Source organism: Sapajus apella, unplaced genomic scaffold (assembly GCF_009761245.1).
Source record: "Sapajus apella isolate SASKATOON/1434 unplaced genomic scaffold, GSC_monkey_1.0 scaffold2, whole genome shotgun sequence".
In the NCBI taxonomy this organism is placed as follows: Eukaryota; Metazoa; Chordata; class Mammalia; order Primates; family Cebidae; genus Sapajus; species Sapajus apella.
The window spans coordinates 57,236,208-57,261,297 of NW_022436942.1; the positions used below are offsets into that span (position 1 = coordinate 57,236,208).

Here is a 25,090-nt window from a genome sequence, read left to right on the forward strand (position 1 = left end):
CAGCCTCTGGAGTAGCTGGGACCACAGGTATGTGTCATCACACCTGGCTAATTTTTGAATGTTTTTTAGAGATGAGGTTTCGCTATGTTGCCCAGGATGTATCTTATTCTTTCTGCATCACCTTGGGGTTCTGAGGGTCCTTTCATTCTCTGGCTGAGAGGGCTGTGAACTGTTTTCCAGCAAAATCTAGGCCCTCTCTGCAGGTGCTGTTCTGGCTCACCTCCATGTGCTAGGAAGCTGCCCATTCATTCGGCAAAGAATCTTGTTTAGGCTCTTCCGTTTTCATAGTGGATGCCAATCCTAACATCTTCTCAGTTAAATTTTAAAGTATCCAGCTCTTCTTTAAGCTGTAAAAACCCTAATACTTCTACTCCAAGTATGGAGTAGAACCTTTAATGGTCCAATTTCTGCCAAGCCCAAGTGAAAAATGTTATGTGGATATGAATTTATGGACATGCAGTCAATCCACTCTTGTAGCTGTGAAAAGTTTGATCTCTGCACCAAGTCAAAATGCCTATGAACTTGAACCATATTTTATTTCCTCTCATAATGATGATAAAGCAGTGGCAGCAGCAACTACACACAGTACTGCCTACTACATCCTGGGGATGAGGCTAAGTGCCTTCTGTGGATTGTTTACACCTCACAACATCTTGTAGAGGAGGAATGATCATTCTCATTTTACATGTGAGAAACTAATGATCAGTGGAATTGACAACTTGGCCAAGTTCATACAGTTAGGAAATGGCAGAGCCAGGATTCAAGTACAAATCTGACTTCAGATTAGCCAGCGTTTCATGCCACTGGGCTATCCTACCTTCATTGCTTTCATGAACGTGCTGGTGTTCTGTGCCTATTTCATTGAGGGACCCTCTAGAACACCATCTTGTGTTCTGGAGATTCATTGTACAGATGTCGGTGAAGACATTTATTACACAGTATCCCCTCATGGGAGTCTAGGACAGAAAGTTCTTTCATACTTAAGTCTTATTAAAATATTGTTTTCTGAGAGGAAGGGGTATACTTTTCTTTCCAAGAAATATGGAGCATAAAGTTACTATATTTCCCCTTTTGCCTTGACTTCCAGGAAGCTCAGAGCTAAAAGCTCTGAGCCAGAGACAGCTCAGCTCTGATACCTTTACAGAACTCCGTGGTCTGTATATTGATGTTAGAACTTTTCCCTTGATGTGGAGCTTCGTTTAGTCTGTTTTCCCTAATTCAGATTTGTGTATATCTGTGTATTCTCAGGCTACCATACCTATTCATGTAGGCTGTCTTCAATCCTTCATGGAATGAGGCATGGTATAAACAGTGTCCATTTGTTTACTTAGATATTATCCCAGGGCTTACTTTGTTGAACGCATTACTGCCCAAATGGCTGACAGGGTATGTCAGGCACAAACCTTCATCTCATCTGGTGTATGTGACAAAGGAGGAAGGAAGACTCTGGGAGGGAGGCCGTCCAGGGAGGAAAGGCCCTCCTGGCCGAGGCTCAGAGGATGCTCTTTCTGAGTGGACCATTTTGACCTGCCTCACAGTGCTTTGCATTAGCATTAAGAGAAACAATGGTCACATTTTCATGACTGGAATGGAAGGAACAAATGTATTTGTTTCGTAGCATCAGAGAGCTGCAGGCCAGGATGGGGTCAGCAGAAGCTCACCCACACCATGAAGAGGGCACAGATGCAGACAACACCTTCAAGGGAAGGGGTGTGTCTGTATATGGGAGCCCAGGGCAGAAAAGCTCGGGTGTCATGAGGTACGTTGGGATGTCTGCTAGTAAAGTGTCTATCAGTGAATAGAGGCCATAAACAGAGTCCCTGGATCACCTGCATGGGTCAGCTCCACCACGGGCCACCTACCTACAGCACCTATCACTGCCACTGAGAAGTGAGTGTGGTCCAGGTCACCTGTTGGTCCCTTTCCACCCTGGGAGTTCCAGGATTCTCTGATTAGAAGGGGCTATCTTTTACCTAGTTAACTACAGATTCAGTTTAGAGATGCATGCACAGTTGATGCTGTGCTAAACAGTGGGATGTTACCCAGAGGCCAGACTGCAGGGCTCCATAACACACCAGCTAGAGCTCAGAGAGGCAGTCACCAAGGGGCAGCCCTTCATCTCAGAAAACGTCTTCATTCCAGCCATTACTCCCAAATGATATTCCAGATGGCCAAGCATTTCATCTATTATAAAACGGCTTTTCTTCTTGGCAATACACGTGTTTCCCATCATCTCCCACCTTTGCCTGGTGAGTTACTGCTTATCCTTGAAGATTTGCCTTGGGAATCATCTCCAGAAGCCTTCTTTCCTGTCCCTCCTCCACCTTGGCTAAGTTAGGTGCCCCTCCTCTGTGGTCCCACAATTCCTTGGGCACAGCCCTACTTACTGCATGTTATTATGATTTTCTCTTTGTAGGGCTGATTCCCCTAGTTGACTGAGCTCCTTGAGGGCTCTGGTCTCACTGGGCTTTGCATCTCTAGGGCTTAGGTCAGGTGCTCAACAAATGTTTGTTGGCTAAACACAGAAAGGAAGCTACCTGGTAGGTCCCTAAAATAAGGGAACTTGCACCTTAAGGTTAAGAAAAGGGCGGAATATGGATGGCCAGAGCCAATTCCTTTCTTCCTTCTTCTCTCTCTCCCACAGGCAGACCTGAAGGACAAAAGCTGGACAAGTGCAGATACTGCCACAGCGGGTCTGAAGACACAGGAAGGTTTTTTTCAATCTGGGTTCTCAATGGGGTCTCTAAAAAGAAGCGACATTTCTTTTCAGGCTTTATTTTGCATGTACTCTTCTTCTTTTTTTTTTTTTTTAAGACCTGGGGTAAGCCTGGTCTACAACTTGCTTCACCCACGTCCTGAGGCAAAAATAACTTCGAGAATATTCTGGGCATATTCACAGAATTCATTGACATCTCTATAGCTCTACCTACAGTTAGTTCTCTCAATTACCAGCCAGAAATTAGTCTTCGCAGATTGTACAGAAATAAATAGTGCCCAATCATAGCCTTCAGCATTTAGAAACAAGTATTAGCAATTCTGCTAAGATGTCTATCTGAGCCAGGATGACAAATCAGCTGGCCAAAAGGCAGGTCGCTTCTTTAGAGCTGATTTTGGCTAACTAGAAGAGCCACGAGGTTCCTTTTTCTCTCGAATTATAACAGGGGCACACGTAGAAAATTTTGAAAATACAAAGAATAAAGGAGGAAATAAAATTCAGCTCTGAAATTTCACTGATGGGATATGGCTACTGCTAACATTTTGGTGCATTTTCTTTTTATATTTGTATATACACCCAAATACTTTCATTTCCTATATGAATATTTATGAATTTAAAAACTAGCATACTTTATGAGTCTAAAATCATAGTCATACTTTATGTGTAGTCTCATAAAGTTGCTTTTTCACACAACATTATCTCCTGGCTGGTCTTCGCATGCCATTACACGTTCTTCAAAAACCAGAGCATTCCACTGTATCTGCCAAGGCTTAACTAACTTTATGCCTCACCCCAAGTACAGGAGATTGGGCCCTGCTTTGCTAAACCATGACTTGCTTTCTTATATTAATAGCATTCCAGGTTCTCTGTGGACGTCACACACTGCAGCCTGACACAGTGGTCACTGGTCTTCACGGAACCACAGCCCATCCAGAGGGACTGGCCTGCACAGGAGGAGGAATTGCCAGAGTTCAACCTCTCTTTCCAGATTCTCAACAGTAAAACCTCCAGTGGAAGCTGTAGGGAACTCTTCACTAATTTTTTTTTTTTTTTTTTCAAGACAGGGTCTCACTCTGTCACCCAGGCTGGAGTGCAGTGGCGTGATCTTGGCTCAGTGCAACCTTCACCTCCTGGGTTTAAGAGATTCTCCTGCTTCAGCCTCCCAAGTAGCTGGGATTACAGGTGCCCGCCACCACGCCTGGCTAATTTTTTGTAGAGACATGGTTTCACCATGTTGGCCAGGCTGGTCACAAACTCCTGACCTCAAGTGATTCACCTGCCTCAGCCTCCCAAATTGCTGGGATTACAGGCATGAGCCACCGCACCTGGCCTCTTCACTAACTTGTGAGGCACTGGACATGGGTCACTCACCAGATTCAAACCTTTTTAATTTGAACCCTTGTTGTTTAAATCCTTCTCAAATGGATATGCCCATTTCCTTGGTTTAGTCAGTACAGCAAATATAAAAGGCTTTTCCTTTACTTACTGCAAATGCTTACCTGATATCCCAAGTTCACTATTCTGAATTGAGTTAACGAGTTGCCATGCCTCCAAACCGACCACGTGTTCACACAGACTAAAGATTCAGCTTCCAACCTACGTGCCCCTCCTCTTGGAGAGCCCCTCCTCTTGGAGAGCCCCTCCTCTTGGAGAGCCCATCCTGCTGGCTGCTGGTGCAGTGCCCGGGTAGCATGGATCTGATTTTGTTGGAACTATTTGCTTGTGTCCCTTCAGCTCTTGCAGGACCATAAGCTCCTGGGAGCAGGGATGTGTGTCTGCTGCATGGCAGACACTCTGTCAATACAGCAATGCATTTTATATGGAATCTGACTTTTTTCCTCGGATGTGGAAGAACGCAGCAACAAACACGTTGTGAACCAAAAACTGGGATATAAATCGTCACACTGGGTCTGACAAGAATACAAGAATCACTATTAACTGCTTCTGCTACTCTCCCCAACCTCAGCAGCTAAGAGTTATTAAACAGCATGTGCTGGAAATGGGTATGTGTCACCTTGTTTAATCCTTACAATCACCATAGGAGGTATCCAATTATAATCTCTTTCTCTATTTTACAGATTAGGAAGCTGAAGATTAGAGGCATTCTTTTTTTTTTGTTTGTTTTGTTGACAGAGTCTTGCTCTGTCACCCAGGCTGGAGTGCAGTGGCACCATCTTGGCTCACTGTAACCTCTGCCTCCCAGGTTCGATTGATTCTCCTGCCTCAGGCTTCTGAATAGCTGGGATTACAGGTGTGTACCATCATGCCTGGCTAATTTTTGTATGTTAGTAGAGACGAGGTTTTACCATGTTGGTCAGGCTGGTCTGGAATTCCCGACCTCAGGTGATCTGTCTGCCTTGGCCTCCCAGATGTTGGGATTATAGGCATAAGCAACTGCCTGGCCCATGGCATTCTCACCCAAACTATGAAGCTAAGATTGCAGATCTGGGATTCAAAACCAGACCTATTCTAAAGGCCACCCCCTGAACATGACACTGACAGCCAGTTATTTAAGAAGTGAGGGGTACAACAAATACATGCATAAATGCTGCAAAGCAATCTGTGAAAACAATGCCAGAATGTCTGCTTTCTAACTTTACAAAAAATGGGATCAGTTTAAGGCACTGATAACATTATTCCCCACCCCCAAAATAGGGAGCAGAGAAAATACAGACAGACTATTAATCTCTGAATATCCAACCACCTTTGTCTTTGTGGCCTGGTTCATTCTCAGCGATTTATGCCAATGGAGAGGACATCTGGATATATGAAACCCCGCACGAGTTAATTTATCTATTCTTTTTTGGGAGGGGGTGGTATTAGCATAGAAGGACCATTGGGATTGGGATGCTGTCTTTTTTATTCCATCAGGGCCATCTGCTACTCTTAGGAGCTGCGGCCCTCCTGCAACTGACTTGCTGGCTGGACAGGGCCAGGCAATGGCTTCTACTTTACCTGTAGGTTGCCACTTTGTATGCAGAAGAGTAACCAGGGAAAGTGTTCGAGTTCAATTTTTAAGGGCTCTATGCACTGTGACATTTTTCTTATATTGCCTTTTTTTTTTTCCACAGTATCACAGTCAAATACGTTGAAGGCTATTTTCAGGTGGAGAAAATGAGAAACAGAATGAGAGAGATCACCTGCCTCCATGACATTAATTCAGTCAGAGGTGAACTAACATCAACAATAGCAAGAATTCTTTTGCATCTTTAAGTTCTTTGTGGGACAACCTCTGAAACATAAGCCACAAATATTGTTCTTCAGGGACCTCAAACTACTCCATGCAAGTTATCTCAGCATTTAAGAACTTAAGAATTTAAAAATTTCTCTTCTTTTTTGAGACAGGGTCTTGCTCTGTTGCCTAGGCTGGAGTGCGGTGGAGCAATCACGGCCCAGTGCCTCCCAGGCCCAAGTGATCCTTCCACCTCAGCTTCAGCCTCCCTAGTAGCTGGCGCAACAGGTGTGTGCCACCATGCCTGGCTTTTTTTTTTTTTCAGAGATAGGGTTGCCCTATGTTGCCCAGGCTGGTCTTGAACTCCTGGACTCAAGTGATCCTTCTGCCTCAGCCTCCCAAAATTCTGGGGTTTACACAGGCATGAGCCACTGCACCCGGCCAGGAATTTAAATTGTATTAAATGGACGAGAAAACCAATAAGCAAAACCATATCAGAGCCAAAGTTGGAAGTGGCGTAGGTATCACTGATCATGGTCACGTGGTGGATGCTAGTGTTTCTCTTGCCCCGCACTTTGGCTGGCTTCATGCATATGGATGGGAGAGTACTACAGAAGGTGATCACACAGTTGGCTGACCATGTTTTCCTGCGTTTTGTCACTTCTGTTTCTCCAGCCTAGATCCTTGCATGGCTCACGTTCAGCCAAGAAAGCACAGGGAAGAGGGAGCTCCATCTCCCACATGTCCCGCCCACCCCACACCATGCCTTCAGTGTTCCCTACGCACTCCTGAGGCTGCCTCAGCCTCGCCATGTGCTGCACACACAGGAGCACAGGATTTGGGAGTTGCATGCGAAAAATGAGCATTGTTAAAAATATCAAAGACTGAAACACATTCTTTACAGAGGAGTGAGAATAAGCAAGGCGCTGGCAGCAAATTCATGGCTTCTAATGCTATTAAAAAGAAAGAAAACCTTTTGGCCAGGCATGGTGGCTCACGCCTGTAATCCCAGCACTTTGGGAGGCCAAGGCAGGAGGATCATGAGGTCAGGAGTTCAAGACCAACTGGTGAAACCCTGTCTCTACTGAAAATACAAAAAATTAGCTGGGTGTATTAGCACGTGCCTGTAGTCTCAGGAGCCTGGGAGGCTAAGGCAGGAGAATTGCTTGAACCTGGGAGGCAGAGGTTTCAGTGAGCTGAGATTGCACAACTACACTTCAGCCTGGGTGAAAGCAGGAGGGAGGGGAGAGAAAGGGAGGGAGAGATAGAAACAATGAAAGAAAGAAAGAAAACCTTTTAACATTTAAAACTATTGAATGAGGCTCTTCTCAGATATTTGATAGAAATCTGATACTCCCGTAGAGAATGCAACAAAATCTTTCTGATGACCTATGTCAACTCTCTATTACGGAGAAAGCTACAATAACAGAGCAAATAAAATACAGAAGACAACAGTTTTGAAATTACCTTGGTTGTTTCTCTCTCTCACCTATAGTGGCCTTCTGAGGCAGATCACTTCGGCCTTGGGATCTGGTGCCACTGAAATACCCATTCCATCTCTTGCAATCCCATCTGTGTATAATTCTCTCCACTCATTTGAGATACGAATGGAGGAGAGAAAAGCTGAGTCCATTTTAACTGTCACAACTCCTAGTCTCATAACACGTCCTTCTTTTCTACTCACCCCTACGGTTCCCTCTTCCCCAAGAAGGTGGAGTTTGGGGAACCTTTTGTTCTCCAGTGGGTGAGATGTGTTCCAGGCCTAGAAAGTTAGGGATGTGATTAGAAATCAGCTCCAACAATAACGAGAGTATAGACTCCAGAATACAGAGCAGGCTTGGTGCTTGCCTGTGGGTATATACTGTTTTTTCTTCTTGAAAACCCTAATTCTGTTTTGCTCTAGTCTTTTTATTTTCATCTTCCCATCATTTAAAACTGAAACTATCACAAACTGAATTTATGGTAGATTCCAAGCAACAAACACGGGCTTAGGTATCATCAAATGTAACGTTTTCCAAACTGTGTTCTGCAGAAGGCCACCTCTGTGAGGTGCTCTCCTCCCACCAAAAAAAGGCTACCATGGCCAAATAAACTTGAGAATCCCTGCACACTCCACTCCCTCCTCACATCTGAGCACACTTGAGGCCCTGCAGAGTCCCATAGCACATAAACTATGTTCAACTCACATGGTAGTTTCTGCAGGGGGGCTCTAGGCCTCCTTTCCCAGACTACAATTTCTATGAGAAAATGCTCTGAACTTCAAATCTAACTGTTCATAAACGGAAAACTTCCTAGACATTACTGACTGAATTTTCTTGATGATATCAGATAAAAACGTGATATGTGATAACAGTACATAAAAACGTGTGACCCATAAAACGTCTTCAAGGTAAAAAAAGTAGTAACTTCACAATTAAAAATGTACACACACACACACACACACACACACACACACACACACACCAGCTAAATGGTTAAATGTGTATTTGAGGTATTACAGGTTTTTTTTTTTTTTTTTTTTTTTTGCCATTTAGGGCAGCCCAGGGGACTGATTCCTATCAAAATATTTTTAAAGACTGGACTGGTATTGAACTGCCCTACATAAAGATACAAAATCCATGCTCAAAGAAGCTTTTTTTCAGTGCAAGTGAAGCTTGTTATATTGCAGAATTGCTCAAAGTCCCAGGTCAAGGCTGGTGACCTTTGTTACCAATTTCGAGGTTTGACAAACTGTGTTCACCTAGAGAGGATTAAAATGGAGGATCTGTGGAAGATGAAAGCCATTTGGAACTGATGTGAGAATCTTAAGTTAGTAATGTCTACATTAAATAAAACACCTGGATAAAAATATAAATGTTGAAGCAATTCTCTGTATGTTTTCCAAGTTTATCAGGGATATGATGTTCATCATAAAACTAAACAGTTGACTATTTCTTCCCCCAACATTTCACCTCAGTATTCTGGTGTCACATGTACACACATACATATATATATATACAGCTAACAAACTCGAGGGGGCAGATAGTCCACGGATACCAGTTTTAGTTTGATGTGGAAAAATGCTTTAGATGCTCTTATGAAGGCAAATTATATATTACCTTAAAAACTAATTTTACTGAAAGAGATGCTGCAATACTTAGGAAAAGGCTGGAATTCATCCTGAGAAGTATCAGAGTATTCATGCTGATGCTCAATGCAACCACGGTCTAGAGGCAGCAAGGTCTGTGGAGTCAATGTTTTCTTTCTGCTGTTTATATTTTAATGTTTGTTTATTGCTTCCACTTTTTCGATTTTTTCCTAATGGCAGTAGGAAAATTTTGGAAGAGAAATACACATCTGTCAAACCTATCTTATGTCTTTTAGCAGAAAAAGGGTCAGGCTGTGAACTGACGTCAATAGGCAAAGAGAAGGAGGAGGTGAAGGAACAAACACTGAACACCTGTTATTTATGAAGCACTCTACATATGTTCCTTCATTTCACTCCTGGTGAAGACCTGCAAGGTACAAACTGTTGTCTCTGTTCTCTAGCCATGAAAATTGGGACTCGGAAAAGTCCAGCAACTTCTCTCAGCCTAGGGAGTAGAGAGATAGCCGATTTGCGATATGAACTTTGGTATTCTGTCTTTCTATGACATCAATCCTACCCCTATAGAGAAAGGTGTTTCACGCAAACCAAAATAGATGTGAACAGGATGAAATTCGACTGTATAAAGAAACAATCAAATTTTACAAGAATGGCAAGTTATGTTTAAGGCACCAGAAACCTAACACTGCATGTCCTTATAAACTCTGAATGAAATGGCTTTAATCAACACTTTAACCCCATGCAAACAAACACTTCCAGAGATATTTAGAGTAGCCTTGCAGGGCTTTGCTTTGCAGTCTGTACTGTTACCACACACTACCTTTCTATTACTCTCCTCACGCCTCCCCAAATGGAAGGGACTTTTGTTAAAGGCTCATGAGCATTCTTTCTCATTTTCAATCTTGAAAAACGAAAAGGGGTGAGGAACATGTAGCATGATATAAATGCTCTGAGCATGAGCTGCCTGACTCACAGACCTTAGGCTGGTGTAGATTTTGGATTACGGTTGGCCTTGGCTTACAGGTGTTCTTCAGAACTGGAAAACATTGCTTCAGGCAGTCTTCTAACCATGGCATTGAACTGGGGGCAGGCCTCTCATGAATATATTACCGGCAATTTCTGATTCTTTAAATATGTATATTTCAAACCCAGTAAGCAGAGCAGAATCATCAAAGTGGCATTTTCAAATTCTTCTGATTATAAATTATTAATATACTCTATCAGAGATATCCTCAAGCAATTTGTACCACCGCGAGGGCATATCAATCTTAAAGAAACATTTGTTGTTTCTTTTCATTATTTTCATTTTCCAAGTTTGTAATATATGAGCTATCTTTTAGGTTTAATGACAAGTATGGCTATAACTGGAAGTGGTGCAATTCCAGAAGGATGTCATTACAAGACTAACTTTTTTTTTGAGACACGGTTTCGCTCTGTAGCCCAGGCTGGAGTACAGTGGTGCGATCATAGCTGTGAAGGCTCAATCTCGTGGGCTCAAGTGATTCTCTCATCAGCCTCCTAAGCAAATAGGACTACAGGTGTGCACCACCATGCCTGGCAATATATATATGTAAAGTCTATGTTGCCCAGGCAGGTCTTGAACTCCTGAGCTCAAGTGGTCCTCTCACCTTGGCCTCCCAAAGTACCGGAATTTTACCATGAACTGTGTGTGGCCGAGAGTAACTTCTTTAAAAAAATGAGACAGGGTCTCACTCTGTCACCCGGGCTGGAGTGCAGTGATGTGATCACAGCTCACTGCAAACCTGACCTTCCAGGTATGGGTAATCCTCCCACCTTAGTCTCTCAGGTATCTGGGACTGCAAGAATGTGCCATCATAACCAGCTATTTTTCTTCTGCATTTTTATAGAGATGGGGTTTCACCATGTTCCTCAGGCTAGTCTTCAACTCCTGAGCTCAAGTGATCTGCCCGCCTTGGCTTCCCAAGTGCTGGGATTATAGTTGCAAGCCACTGTGCCTGGCTAAGACTAATTTCTGAATGAGCATGTGGGCCAAACCTTGGAGTTCCCAATTACTACCTGTAGGTATCTAATCTGGCTCCTATTCAATATAGAAAACTACAGATTTGTATGAGGCAAACTCAATTATTATGCCCTAGTACTTAGAAATGGCTACTGGAGAAACCAACAGACAGAGTGAGGGACAAGGAAGCTGTAAGACCTTTACTATATTTTGGTCCCAGAGAAACAAAGGAATTTTTCAAGTCTGAAAAGTGAAATTAGTATTTGAGTAATGGCAATAGAGATACTAGGTAGAGTTGGCATTCTAAGTTGAATGGAAGAATGAAAATACAGAAAAATCTCCAAAGAGCCTAGCCTGCCAAAAAGGTACTTGGTGTTATGAAGAGAACTGTGACCCACTCAAAATTCCTATGTTCCAGCCTTAACACGCAGTATCTCAAAATGTGGCTGTATTTGAAGACAGTGCCCTGAAAGTGGTGATTCAGTTAAAGTGAGGTCATTAGGGTGGGTCCTAATCCAGTCTGACTGGTGTCCCTAACAAGAGGAAATTTGGACCCAACATTCAAGCACAGAGGAAAGGCGACATAAGGATACAAGAAGTGGGCAGCTTTATTAGTCTGTTCTCACACTGCTAATAAAGACGTACCTAAGACTAGGTAATTTATAAAAGAAAGGGATTAAACTGACTCACAGTTCCACATGGCTGGGGAGGCCTAACCACCACAGTAGCAGGTGAACGAAGAGCAAAGCCATGTCTTACGTGGTGGCAGGCAAGAGAGAGCTTGCATGGGGGAACTCCCATTTATAACACCACCAGATCTTGTGACATGTATTCACTATCATGAGAATAGCACAGGAGAGACCCTCCCCCATGATTCAATTACCTCCCACCGGGTACCTCCCATGACAGGTGGGAATTATGGGAGCTACAATTCAAGGTGAGATTTGGATAGGGACACAGCCAAGCCATATCAGCAGGCATCTGCAAGGCAGGGAGAGAGGCCTCAGGAGAATCCCAACCCGGTGACACACTGGTCTTGCACTTCCGGCCCCCAGAAACTAAGAAAATGAATTTCTGTCGTTTAAGCCACTCAGTCTGTGGTACTTTGTTATGGCGGCCCTAGCAAACATATACACTTGGTATGTATCTTAATACCGAGTAAACAAGCCAAGCTAGTATGTTGATAAGGTGGGCTTTCAATACAGTCCAGGACTATTTTGAAAAGTCTATCTGTTTGAAGGGGAAGTACTCACCACATCGAAGGCAGTAAACACATGACAGTAGTGGTGATTGGATTTCAAATCTTTTGTGATATAGGCGAATGTTGAGAGGTCTTCTGGGTCCTGGGCAGCACAGGAGATATTACGAATTTCATGCTCAGCAATTATGTTCTGGAAGAGATAACATAAATGATTATTGTTTTCCTCTGCAAATCAGCATATCTGATAACAAGGACAAGCAATCCGCGAAGCAGTTGCTTTCCTTCTTTCTAGAGTGTTTTAGACCAGCAACACTCAAAGTGGTCCACTGTATTGTTTGTGGGTAAATGAATGCCAGATCTGGCAGAAATATTTTCATTTAATTAAAAACAACCCAACATAGTCATATCCTGGAGCTGCGGTTCTCACCAGGTGCTGTGCACGGAAGCAGTCTGGGTGGCGGCCACTTTTTTTTTTGAGACAAGAGTCTCACTTTGTTTCCCAGGCTGGAGTGCAGTGGCACAATCTCAGCTCACTGCAGCCTCCCCCTCCCAGGTTCAAGCAATTCTCCTGCCTCAGCCTCCCCCTTCCAGGTTCAAGCAATTCTGCCTCAGCCTCCCAAGTAGCTGGGACTACAGGCGCATGCTACCACGCCTGGCTAATTTTTGTATTTTTAGTAGAGATGGGGTTTACATTATGTTGGCCAGGCTAATTTTGAATTCCTGACCTCAGGTGATCTGCCTTCCTCAGCCTCCCACAATGCTGGGATTACAGGCATGAGACACCGCATCCGGCCTCCACTCTTAAAAATAACAGTAATTACTAAGTATTTGACTGTTTCCATTCCCCATGTCCACTTGTAGCTGTGCAGCTCTGCTTTCTGCTAATTCTGTATGGAAAGGATCATCTGTCGCTTCCTGTGTATGAGAAGAGATCTGACTCAACGAGGCTCTTCAAATCCCTTGCCATTGTGCTTGCACAATGTTCTCATGTCCTGTTCCTTCTCCCTCAGAGCAAGGGCAGGTACTGAAGGAAGCAGGCAGGTGGAAGCCTCAGGTGGTTTCTCCATGGAAACTAGGATGCAGGGAGCTGATAAGAGAAACACCAGACTGCAAGATTCAGGTCTTGGATACCTTGCTTGATCCGGGCCCTGCGGACATATTAACAACCCTTTCCTAACTACATCCTCTGTGTATAATTAGGAGGTGGTGGTGTTGCTACCATTATTATTTTACAGGTGAAGCAACTGGTACTCAAAGAATTTAAGTGCCTTATGCGGAGCAGGTGCTGGGGTGGGACTGAAATTTGGGGTTGTCTGACTGTGGCTCAGGCTCTTTGAAATGCATTGCAATGCCTTTCATCATCTCTACCTCCCTCTTACTGGCTTAACAAGAATTGTATTTTCTCCTCTCTAACATCTCTTTGTGCCTTCTTCCCCTGTGGGAGAAAGGTTTAAGTACCATTGTCCTGAAGCACAAAATAACCATGAAGCAGCTTGGCTGCAAACTCTGCTAGAAATTTCTTTTGATATATAGATATGTTTAAAAAGAAAAGAAAAAAAACTCACGTAATAGTGCCATCATTTATCTTATAATATCCCATTTGTGTTTTTTGCAGTTGTCACAGATCTACAACCCTCAATGCTTTAGTTTCTCTAATTACTTTTTAATTGCACTGTCTTAAATAACCTGTTGGCAATATAGTGTTCCGTGTACACCCATCAATGCCTAAAAATGCTTAGAAAATGTCCTTCCCTGCCAGCACCCTCAGCAAGTACTTCATGTCCCTCACTCTACCAAGCTGAGTGGTTTGGAGGCAATTACAGAATTAAATCATAAAAGAAAATTAAATTAAGACATTCTTCACCGTGGCCTTGTGTGTTGACATTACATGGAGTGCTCTGTCAAAAAAATAATTCACATTGCAATTGAAATCCCATAAACAAGTTACGTTCTACTGCAAGATAAGTTTCAAACTAGAAGATCAAGATCCTCTTCTGGCATCCAGATAGCATTCCTTCAAGTAGAAAACTGAATTAGGGATGAATGAGTATTTATTTTTTCTTTATTGCATTTTAGGTTTTGGGTTACATGTGAAGAACATGCAAGATTGTTGCATAGGTACACACACGGCAGCATGATTTGCTGCCTTCCTCCCCTTCACCTATATCTGGCATTTCTCCCCATGCTATCTCTCCCCAACTCCCCACCCCCTGCTGTCCCTCCCCTATTTCCCCCCAACAGACCCCAGTGTGTGATGCTCCCCTCCCTGTGTCCATGTGTTCTCACTGTTCAACACCTGCCTATGAGTGAGAACATGCGGCGTTTGACTTTCTGTTCTTGTGTCAGTTTGCTGAGAATGGTGGTTTCCGGGTTCATCCATGTCCCTACAAAGGACACGAACTCATCGTTTTTGATGGCTGCATAATATTCCATGGTGTATATGTGCCACGTTTTCCTGGTCCAGTCTATCATCGATGGGCATTTGGGTTGGCTCTAGGTCTTTGCTATTGTGAACAGTGCTGCAATGAACATTCATGTGCACGTGTCCTTATAGTAGAACGATTTGTAATCCTTTGGATATATACCCAGTAATGGGATTGCTGGGTCAAATGGAATTTCTATTTCTAGGTCCTTGAGGAATCGCCACACTGTCTTCCACAATGGTTGAACTAATTTACACTCCTACCAACAGTGCAAAAGTGTTCCTATGTCTCCACATCCTCTCCAGCATCTGTTGTCTCCAGATTTTTAAATGATCGCCATTCTAACTGGCGTGAGGTGGTATCTCAATGTAGTTTTGATTTGCATTTCTCTAATGACCAGTGATGATGAGCATTTTTTCATATGTTTGTTGGCCTCATGTATGTCTTCTTTTGTAAAGTGTCTGTTCATATCCTTTGCCCACTTTTGAATGGGCTTGTTTTTATCTTGTAGATCTGTTTTAGTTCTTTGTAAATTCTAGATATCAGCCCTTTGTCAGATGGGTAGACTGTAAAAATTTTTTCCCATTCTGTTGGTTGCCAATTCACTCTAATGACTGTTTCTTTTGCTGTGCAGACGCTGTGGAGTTTGATTAGGTTCCATTTGTCCATTTTAGCTTTTGTTGCAAATGCTTTTGGTGTTTTGGTCATGAAGTCCTTGCCTACACCTATGTCCTGAATGGTTTTGCCTAGATTTTCTTCTAGAGTTTTTATGGTGTTAGGTCTTATGTTTAAGTCTTTAATCCATCTGGAGTTAATTTTAGTGTAAGGTGTCAGGAAGGGGTCCAGTTTCTGCTTTCTGCACATGGCTAGCTGGTTTTCCCAACACCATTTATTAAACAGGGAATCCTTTCCCCATTGCTTGTTTTTGTCAGGTTTGTCAAAGACCGGATGGTTGTAGAAATGCTGTGTTGCCTCTGAGGCCTCTGTTCTGTTCCATTGGTCTATATCTCTGTTTTGGTACTGGTACCATGCTGTTTTGATTACTGTAGCCTTGTAGTATAGTTTGAAGTCCAGTAGTGTGATGCCTCCCGCTTTGTTTTTTTGCTTAGAATTGACTTGGCTATGTGGGCTCTCTTTTGGTTCCATATGAAGTTTAAGGTGTTTTTTTCCAGTTCTGTGAAGAAGGTCATTGGCAGCTTGATGGGGATAGTGTTGAATCTGTAAATTATTTTGGGCGGTATGGCCATTTTCACGATATTGATTCTTCCTAACCATGAACATGGAATGTTTCTCCATCTGTTTGTGTCCTCTCTTATTTTGTTGAGCAGTGGTTTGCAGTTCTCCTTGAAGAGGGCCTTTACGTTCCTTGTTAGTTGTATTCCTAGGTATTTTATTCTCTTTGTAGCAATTGTGAATGGCAGTTCATTCTTGATTTGGCTTTAAGTCTGTTATTGGTGTATGGGAATGCTTGTGATTTTTGTACATTGATTTTGTATCCTGAGACTTTGCTGAAGTTGCTTAACAGTTTCAGATTTTGGGCTGAGACGGTGGGGTCTTCTATATACACAATCATGTCGTCTGCAAATAGAGACAATTTGACTTCCTCCTTTCCTATCTGAATATCCTTTATTTCTTTTTCTTGCCTGATTGCTCTGGCTATGAATGAGTCTTAAAATGAATGTTAAAATGAGATAAAGGTGCAATGTGAGATGGTGTGGGAGCCTCTGCCATCGGCTTGATTGGGGGCAGCCAATACCCTGGGAAGCCTGGGTGGATTTGGTCTCCCTTGTCCAAGAGGCACTGTCAAAGGAAATAATAAATGCTTCAACTTTTACTAAGTTGGCATTTTGTGTTCTTGAGCTCTTTTGCAAAATCTCAAGGTAGATCAACTTCTTGGGAAAGGAAAAGTGCTCTGTGATTTTTATTGCACTGAATTCCCTGAATCTTACCAATTCATGGGATGCCACTCTTGACAATTTCCAATGGTGCATGGCAGCATTGTGGCCTGTGGCAAAATTGCAAAGGAGAGAAAGTATATCTTCAGTGCTCTCTCCCCCTCTGTCTTTGCTGACCCCTGAATTTTCAGGAGTGCTCTTCTTCTCTTTCTCTTTTTTTTGAGACAGGGTCTTGCTCTGTTGCCCAGGCTGGAGTGCAGTGGCACGATCTCAGCTCAATGCAACTTCCCAGGCTCAAGCAATCCTTCCACCTCAGCTTCCTGATCAGCTGGGACTACAGGTATGCACCACAAGGCTGGTTAATTTTCTGTATTTTGTTTTGGTAGAAACAGAGCTTTACTGTGTTTCCCAGGTTGGTCTCCAACTCTTGGGCTCAAGCAATCCACTTGCTTCAGCCTACCAGAGTGCTAGGATTACAGGTATGAGCCACTATGCTCGGCCCAGCCCAGCTCTTTTCTATTCCCCAGGAGCCCAGGACTGTCTTTTAGCTGCCCAGGGAGGCCTGACCTCTGTGATGCTCCATGTTCCAAAATCAGCCTCCTCCCCTGCCTGTGGAAACTTTTACAACTCTGTTCCCATTGTCTGAGCTAGAAGGAAAGCTCGTGCTAGTAAAAATATTCTATATTCAGGTAGGAATAACTGATCATTGTGGTCATCCTAACTGGCACTTAAAAGATGCTCTTGAATTTCTATTGATAGCCTATAAAGGCAGGCAATTTTGAACAGACCTTTGTGATATATTGCCAGTGCTAGAATGGGGTAAGGACCTGGGATGTCACTACTGAAATACTGCTATCACTCTGCATCGTCTACCTGTGCAGAATAGTGAAGCCAGTTTCCTACGTGCAGGAGGAATCCAAGGTCAAGGATTACAGCTGTAGACTGTATGGACACTGGATGGTAGAATTCCTCCTTAAAGAAGCCGCCAAAGAGGAAGACCTCCTTCCACCTTCCATCACGCAATCATGAGTGGCTCTTCCACAAATGGAAAAGTGATGTAATGAAGAGGTGGTAACAAGTGATGCGCCTCAGTTTAAAACTGGACTCCTCATATGTTGACCAGCCTCCATTTCTAAGCACGTTCTAAGAAGACCAGAGCTTTAAAAGGCTTGAGAGAAGAACTGTGGAGGGGCTCTTCCTGCCTCTTCTTGGGGGTAGAAATTCTGGCAGCATAGCACCCTTCAACAGGGAGAGATGGTTTTGCTTGTCTGTTGTTTTCCATTATGGTGAGAAACAGGTGAAGAGGTGTCTTGCTGGTAGAGGTAGGACAGAATTCTCAGGTCCAGCTAATTCATACGGTGGTTCTGAGAGGGGTGTGTGATGATGAAGTGATGCAGCCTAGAAATCTGCCTCTCGCCACTGCCTTCCTTGTGAGCCCCGCCAGGTGGGGCCTTTCGCCTCCATCTCCTCATCAGGCCAGGCTTTTCCTGAGTGAGGAGACTGCAGTGTTCCCTCCAGGGTGGGGCCGTCAGTGTAGACTGAGAGCTAACTGGTGATGCTCTGTGGGGCATGCGATGCTGAGTACAGCACATGTGCTTAACATGGTCTTAATTTGTCTCCAAGCTTCTTAGGAGTATTTGCTATAAAACAAAAACAATGGGAGGCCCACCCCAGTGGCTCATGTCTGTAATTCCAGTGCTTTGGGAGGCTGAGGCAGAAGTATTGCTTGAGGCCAGGAGTTTAAGACCAGCCTAGGCAATACAGCAAGATCCCATCTCCACAAAAAAATTAAAATAATTAGCCAGGCGTGGTGGTACACGCCTCTCAGCTGCTCTGGAAGCTGAGGTTGGGGGATCACTTGAGCCCAGGAGTTTGAGGTTACAGTGAGCCGTGATGGCACCACTGCATTCCAACCTGGGAAACAGAGGGAGACCCTCTTAAAAACAACAACAACAACAACAACAAACCCAAAACAATAGGCACTTGTTAGGCAAATGTTCCAAAGTATTTTGTGTCCTCAAATCCCAAAAATTTTTTTAAAAACTCAAAAAACAAAACAACAATGAAAGCAAAAAACAAATCCTGCACGGCATCATTTTAATTTAGCCAGATGGGAAGACTGAGGAGGGAGTCAGCACAGGAAGGCAACATGCAACCTGCTCCTCAGCTGAGCACTGAATGTAGAAATGGTGTTTCCTCTCAGAAGACCCCCACCCCCGACATGAAAAAGGGTCTGTTACTATACAGCTGCAGTCCTCCAGTCTGAATTCCCTGCTAGATCAACCTTTGGGCTATTGATCAACAGAAGGCTGAGGTAATTTATCTAAAACACTTTAGTGCTAAATCTATTGCGAGTTCCACTTTTAATTTAAGATCGCATTCTGCTTCCTCCTTCTTAAATCAGGATTAGTGATTCATTTCCTAAGTTGCTAGGCAATACATTTATGAGTTTATAACTAGGTCTCTAACCCTTTCCCATGAATCCGGCCAAAGCCATTTATTTATTAGAATCAAAGGAAAGAAATGCTTCATGGAGGGTTCATCTTTCACAAAGTCTAATGGGGGCTAATAGGAAGAGAAGAGTAATTAACACACAATTAATTATCCGTGGCACTTCAAACTAATTCGTGGAAGGCAGCTGCAGAGTAACAGAAAAGAGCATTAGGTTAGGGAGAGAGAAAGTCAGGTTTTAGTCATTCTTCATGCCCAACAGGCTGTGTGACTGCAAGGCAGCACTGAGCCACAGGACTGAGTCCTGCAGGTCTCCAACTACTCAGGGAAGATTAAACAACCTCCTGTCTCTGACCAGGGCAGGAGTAAGAGATGGAAGGTTAGGAGAGCACTGTTGAAGAATAAAGCACAACGAAAACATAAAATATGAACAGTAAGTTGGGCATGGTGGCTCACGCCTGTAATGCCAGCACTTTGGGAGGCCAAGGAGGGCGGATCACCTGAGGTCAAGAGTTTGAGACCAGCCTGGCCAACATGGCAAGATCCTGTCTCTACTAAAAATACAAAAATCAGCCAGGTGTGGTGGCACACACCTGTAATCCCAGCTACTCAGGAGGCTGAGGCACAAGAATTGCTTGAATCTGGGAGGTAGAGGTTGCAGTGAGCTGAGATCACACCACTTTACTCCAACCTGGGTGACAGAGCGAGACTCCGTCTCAAAAAAAAATAGTCACGTGTATCTTTTGGTTGTGCCTTATTCCTGGCTTAGTGGTCTCTAGTGCCTGAAATGGTGAGATCTTTAAATATGCTTGTATACTACAAGTCCTCTGCTTCAAATCAAAGTAGCTCACGGACACAACACTGCCCAGTGGGGGAAATCCCTGGTGAAAACAGAAAGCAAGACTCTGGGGTTTAATTAATCTGCTCCTTTTCTGCTGTGCTCTTTGCTCTAGAACAAAGTGGCATAGGCAGTTGTCCTCATAAACGCTGCTAGAATCTAGGAATCTGGGCATGGTTCATTTCACACCACAACTTGAGGATGATCCTTCAACTGTGGATCCTCTGTCCCTTCGAAAGCCAGTCCTCCTGCCCTGGCTGGTGGTAGTGTTTCTCAGCCTTATCCAGTCCAACTCCACCAACATGGCCTTCCACTATTTTTTTCTTTCTTTTTTTTTTTTTTGAGACGGAGTTTTGCTCTTGTTACCCAGTCTGGAGGACAATGGCGTGGTCTCGGCTCACTGCAACCTCCGCCTCCTGGGTTCAGGCAATTCTCCTGCCTCAGCCTCCTGAGTAGCTGGGATTACAGGTGTGTGCCACCATGCCTGGCTAATTTTTGTATTTTTAGTAGAGATGGGGTTTCACCATGTTGACCAGGATGGTCTCAATCTCTTGACCTTGTGACCCACCCGCCTCGGCCTCTCAAAGTGCTGGGATTATAGGCGTGAGCCACCGCGCCCAGCCCCCACTATTTCTTTCTTCTATCCTTTTAAACACAATCTCTTTACTTTGACTCCCCACATGGCAACTGCTAGACTATTGCCCTGAGTCACCCTCTTTTTCCCTACCCACTGTCATATTGGGGGAGATCAGCTACCTTGCAGGTCACTGGGATGTGGACCCTGTATAGCCAGTTGAAATTAACATCTTCCAATTCCTGAAAAACCCAGACATATGTTGTCATACATTCACAGATTGGCTCCACTTGCCACCAACATAGGCATTTTGCCTTTGCTCTAGATTCTGAAAATATGTTGAGGACCACACTGCAAGGACTTGAAAAAATATGCTGACCTTCTTTACTAAGCATCTTTATTTACATAGAATTATCTTTTGCATATCTTTCTGTGCTTTTGCTTCCAAGAGTAGCCATCAGTGAGCAGAGGTTTATGGATAACTCATCTAATTATTGGCAATTGAAGCAAAAGTATCTCCTCGAGGCAAAGGAGCATCACTGCTGTGTCCCTTTATGTGTCAATAAGCAACATACAATGGAACTGGCAGAGCTCTCTTTCATTCTTCTGATTGTGGAGAGCGGGTTAGAGGGGGTGCTATTAATACAGCTGCATCCAGCCATACCCCCAGCATCATGAAATAACCGCCTAAGGACTACAAGAACTTCTAAGGGCAAATGCCACATGTTTAGAAACTGTCAGAAGCCAAGTCTGCTATAGTTGTTCATCTAAGAGAGTGTCAAATTCATCCACTGAAAATATACTGCTATTTAAGTTTTCCAAGCATAAATGGGATAGAGGCAGTTGCTCCAAGTTAGAAAAAACAATCCAGGTGCCAAAGTCTTTCTTAAGATTGAGATATAGCGATGGCAATGATATCTTTGTCATTCCATAAAATGTTCCATAAAGTGTTAGAACTTTGAAAACCAACTATTAAGGAGAAAGTAATTTTATATACCAGGAACTAAAGATGCTTCCAAGAAATAAAAAAGCAAATCGATTGGTATTGTTCTTGAGTCTCCACAATTATCTAACAACAACCATCAACAACATTTTGCACAGTTGAAATCACTATTATGCTGATATTATCGGTCAGCAAAGTGATGCTGGGTTATATACTTTTGCCTGGGTTTCAGAACTTTTTCTATAATTGGGAGGTTGTTTTCTCAAGGAGATTTGGGGAACTTGGGTTTATCTAACTACTGAAACAACCACCTCTTTCATTACAGAAAACCAATTCAGATGCTGAGTTTAATACAGAAACCAAAGAGTCACTGATTCAGATGGGGTTTAATACAGACACCAAAGAGTCACCGCCTGTGACTCTTCCAGTTCAGATGCTGGGGTTTAATACAGACACCAAAGAGTTACCGTCTGTGAGACTTCCCCTGGTACCTAAATCTAGTTCCCTTGGCCCTAAGTTATTGTTTCTTAAGTTTACTTGTTTCTTGATTTTCTGTTCCCTTTCTGCAAAATGGAGTGGGTCTAGGTGGGAGGTCTGGGTGAGAGGTTCAGAGAAAAACCAGCATTCACTAATGGTGATCACCTCTTTTATCCTCTTTCCATACTTTATTAGCTGAAAGGATGCAGGGATAAAACACATGAGCGTTTGGGGTTTTTGAGGAGGAGCCAGTCAGCTTTGAATTTATGGAGAGGAACAATGGTCATACCCAAGCTTTCTAGTTCATCAGCATTGTTGTCTTTGTCGAGAAAGGAATGCTTTTTCTGTAAAATGCAATCCTGCTGACCACACTTGACATCACAGCCCACAAACTAGTCCCACTGTGAGGAAGAAGTCACAGTGGAGCCAGAGCACGGCCTGGGATGCTTTTCTGATTGTGTCTCTTAAGAAAACAATATAGCTGAAACTCCCTCCTATCTCAGAGGCTGGGAATTAAATGGAGTTATAAAATTAAAAAGTCAGAAAATTATCAACAGAGAACACACATATATATCTCTAGATAAATAGAAAGGCAAATGTTCTAGCCCTTTCTCTAGTAACATCTCTTCTGATGGAGGAGTGATGACATTGTTGACTTTTCAACTTACAAGTGATTTTTGTTTTCTGTTTCAATGTTCTCCAGATCCAAAGGGACATGCTAGATAATAAATGGCCACAGTCCACTAGAGAAATCATCACGAAAAAGTGAAAGCACAATATTTATAGAAATCCCAGGTCAAGCCCTTCCCCCAAATGGTTCCTTTCTGTATGTATGAATGTGTATGTGTGTGTGTGTACATGCGTGTGTATCTATATGTATATGTAGGAAGCATGCAGTTTGGGGGAAAGGGATGATTAAAGCAGGGAATGCTGGGTATTACGGGAAGCAAAGGATTTTAGATCGTATACTCAGGACTGCATTTGGGGTCTAAACCAGAGAGAAGTGAGGTACCTACCTTATTTGTTGCATCAATAAATTTGACTCCTTTATATGAGACAGAGAGAATAATAGTAGGGACCTTCTTCATTTGCTCTGTAGACTTCTGAAATTAAAATTAGAAAGCTGTTAGAGCAGTTTGTGTTGTGTGGCAACTGAAGCACATAATTTTTTTCTCCTAAAAGATAAATATGAGCTCAAATTAAAAACAACACACACACACACATCAGATACATGCCACACGCACTTTAATTTTAATGTCTACCTCTCCTCTCTTGGGCTTAGCTATACTTTGGGCTTATAAAGTTATCCGTCTTGCCCTTGAGGATGTAAAAAGAGCTTGTTCCACTAGTTTGTGTGGATGAAGTACTTCTTCTCCCTGATGCTAAAGGGAAAATGAAGAGGTCTGTCTCCTACCGCAGATTCAAGTGACCATTCCTTTCACTAAAGTTAAACCATGTCAGTTTTAACTCTGAGGGTGGATTCAACATTAACAAAATATACGCACCCCCCTTTTCCTAGTCACTTTCATTCTTTAAAGCACAGAGAATGCTTGGAATATATACTTAAAATAGGGATGTAAAATACATCACGATGTATTGTTCTTGAACTGGACCAAATCCATAAATGCTGGTATTATATTTACAGCAGAATCACTTGTGACCACACAGGACGTAATGATACTCTAGAACAATGAAGCCCTCCAGGAGCAGTCTGGATTTTGAGCCACAGCAAAAACCCTGGACAGCCCAGGTAACCTACTTTATCATTTAGAGCTGCTACACTCCCTTAGGCCAAGTTCTTATGATAGATGTTCACACTGGCTGAATGTACTTACAGTTTGCAGCTGGTAGAGTTTTATGCATCTGCAAAAAGTTTCTCTATAATTTAGTATGTGTCTTTTCTGTTTAGCTTTATCATTCATCACCAGTCACCAACAGTCTGTTTACTTCATTTCTCTCTATGTTTACTACTAGTAATCACACTAAACAGCAAGAAGAACCTACCTGACAGTTAGCCTGGTGGATTTTCCAGTTAAGACAGGTGGGAACATAATGGGAGAGAAAACACATAAAACGTGAGAGAGAGGAAACAATTTCAATAATTCACCAACAATATAAATTCATTAAAAAATAAAAGACGCCACAAAAGAATTGGCTTCACAGGTATAAAAAGATGCAGAGCCACTGTTATTTTAGAAACTGCTGCAGGCTTTCACAGGCCCACTTCTTTGTTTCTCATCACTCTGTTCACTGCACTGCATCGTCTTAGGACTGACACAAGAACCTTCCGCTTTGAACTTTCAACAACTAGCCATCTTATGTATATTAAGGGGATCAGGAAAAAATAGAAATGTTCTTGATTTCTTCATGTATAGTTTCCAATGTTCTAGTTTTAAATTCTGGAATGTGACTAGAATTCAAGACGGCTTTTAATTGGATAGTGTGAGTGAAACTCATTGAACTCAATGATGAGACTGCGACTGCATCTTTTATTTGAGCCGTGAGAGGGGTGTTCCACAGTTTCCTGATTGTGTTGACACAACATCTTTTTGAGACTTACACCTCTTTCAAAGACAATGGATTACTAAGAGTATTGTTATTTAATATTTGTTGTTATATACAGTATATGAAAAAGTCGCTCTCTTGAAGTGCTTTTTTTAACCAGTTTTAAAATTCCCCAGACGCATCAGTTTTCCTTTGTTATTGCCAAAAAGAGAGATTATGAAAATAAAATATAAGGTTAGTAACTCGTTTTAATGCTTCTTCCAACCACTTCTTAAAAATGTGCAAGACACATCAAAGGCAGGCTAGAAGAAATCACATGCCATGTGCTGATTTTAAAGCAAAGCAGTGTCTGAACTCTGTAAAGAGAGAGGGCTGGGGCAGCCCAGGTGATAGTTTGAATAACTCAATGTGTATTTGAAAAATTTCCTGCAAAGCATCACAGTGGATTTCAGTAAATCATCTCACTTATCTTTTGCCATGAATCCATTCTCCTGGACACATCTATCTGTAATGCAAAGCAATACATAACTAATATTAAGAAGAAAATCTATTTGTTATTTATTCAGCAATTGAGTCATTGCTTTAGGCAGCCCACTGTGCTTGTCACTGGAAAAGCTCAGAGTCTAGTTGAGGGATGTTACACAGACCTCAAACTGTGTGCAAACACCAGTCTGCTCAAAGTACTGTGTTGAGAAAGATTCTGAGAGCTGTGTCTGAGCTCAGTGGAAAAGTGGGCTGGGAATGATGTCTGCCATGGGGGAAGAAGAGGAAGAGGCAGCCCAGGGGCCGCACAAGGACCTGCCTGCTAGGTCTGGCAGGAAGAACAGCT

At 42.9% G+C, this 25,090-nt stretch overlaps 1 protein-coding gene across 45 annotated transcripts in view; it reads right to left on the reverse strand.

Annotated features, from left to right (window-relative positions):
* The window catches only part of ANKS1B (ankyrin repeat and sterile alpha motif domain containing 1B), a 1,261,971-nt gene that overhangs the window by 25,372 nt on the left and 1,211,509 nt on the right, over positions 1-25,090 (reverse strand). For all 45 annotated transcript variants that reach the window (XM_032285364.1, XM_032285340.1, XM_032285282.1 and 42 more), the window contains 3 exons: positions 23,761-23,772; positions 22,773-22,859; positions 12,208-12,345 (listed from right to left, as the gene is read on the reverse strand). In XM_032285364.1, the coding sequence (XP_032141255.1) occupies positions 12,208-12,345; positions 22,773-22,859; positions 23,761-23,772 (237 nt within the window). The remainder of the gene's footprint in view (positions 1-12,207; positions 12,346-22,772; positions 22,860-23,760; positions 23,773-25,090) is intronic.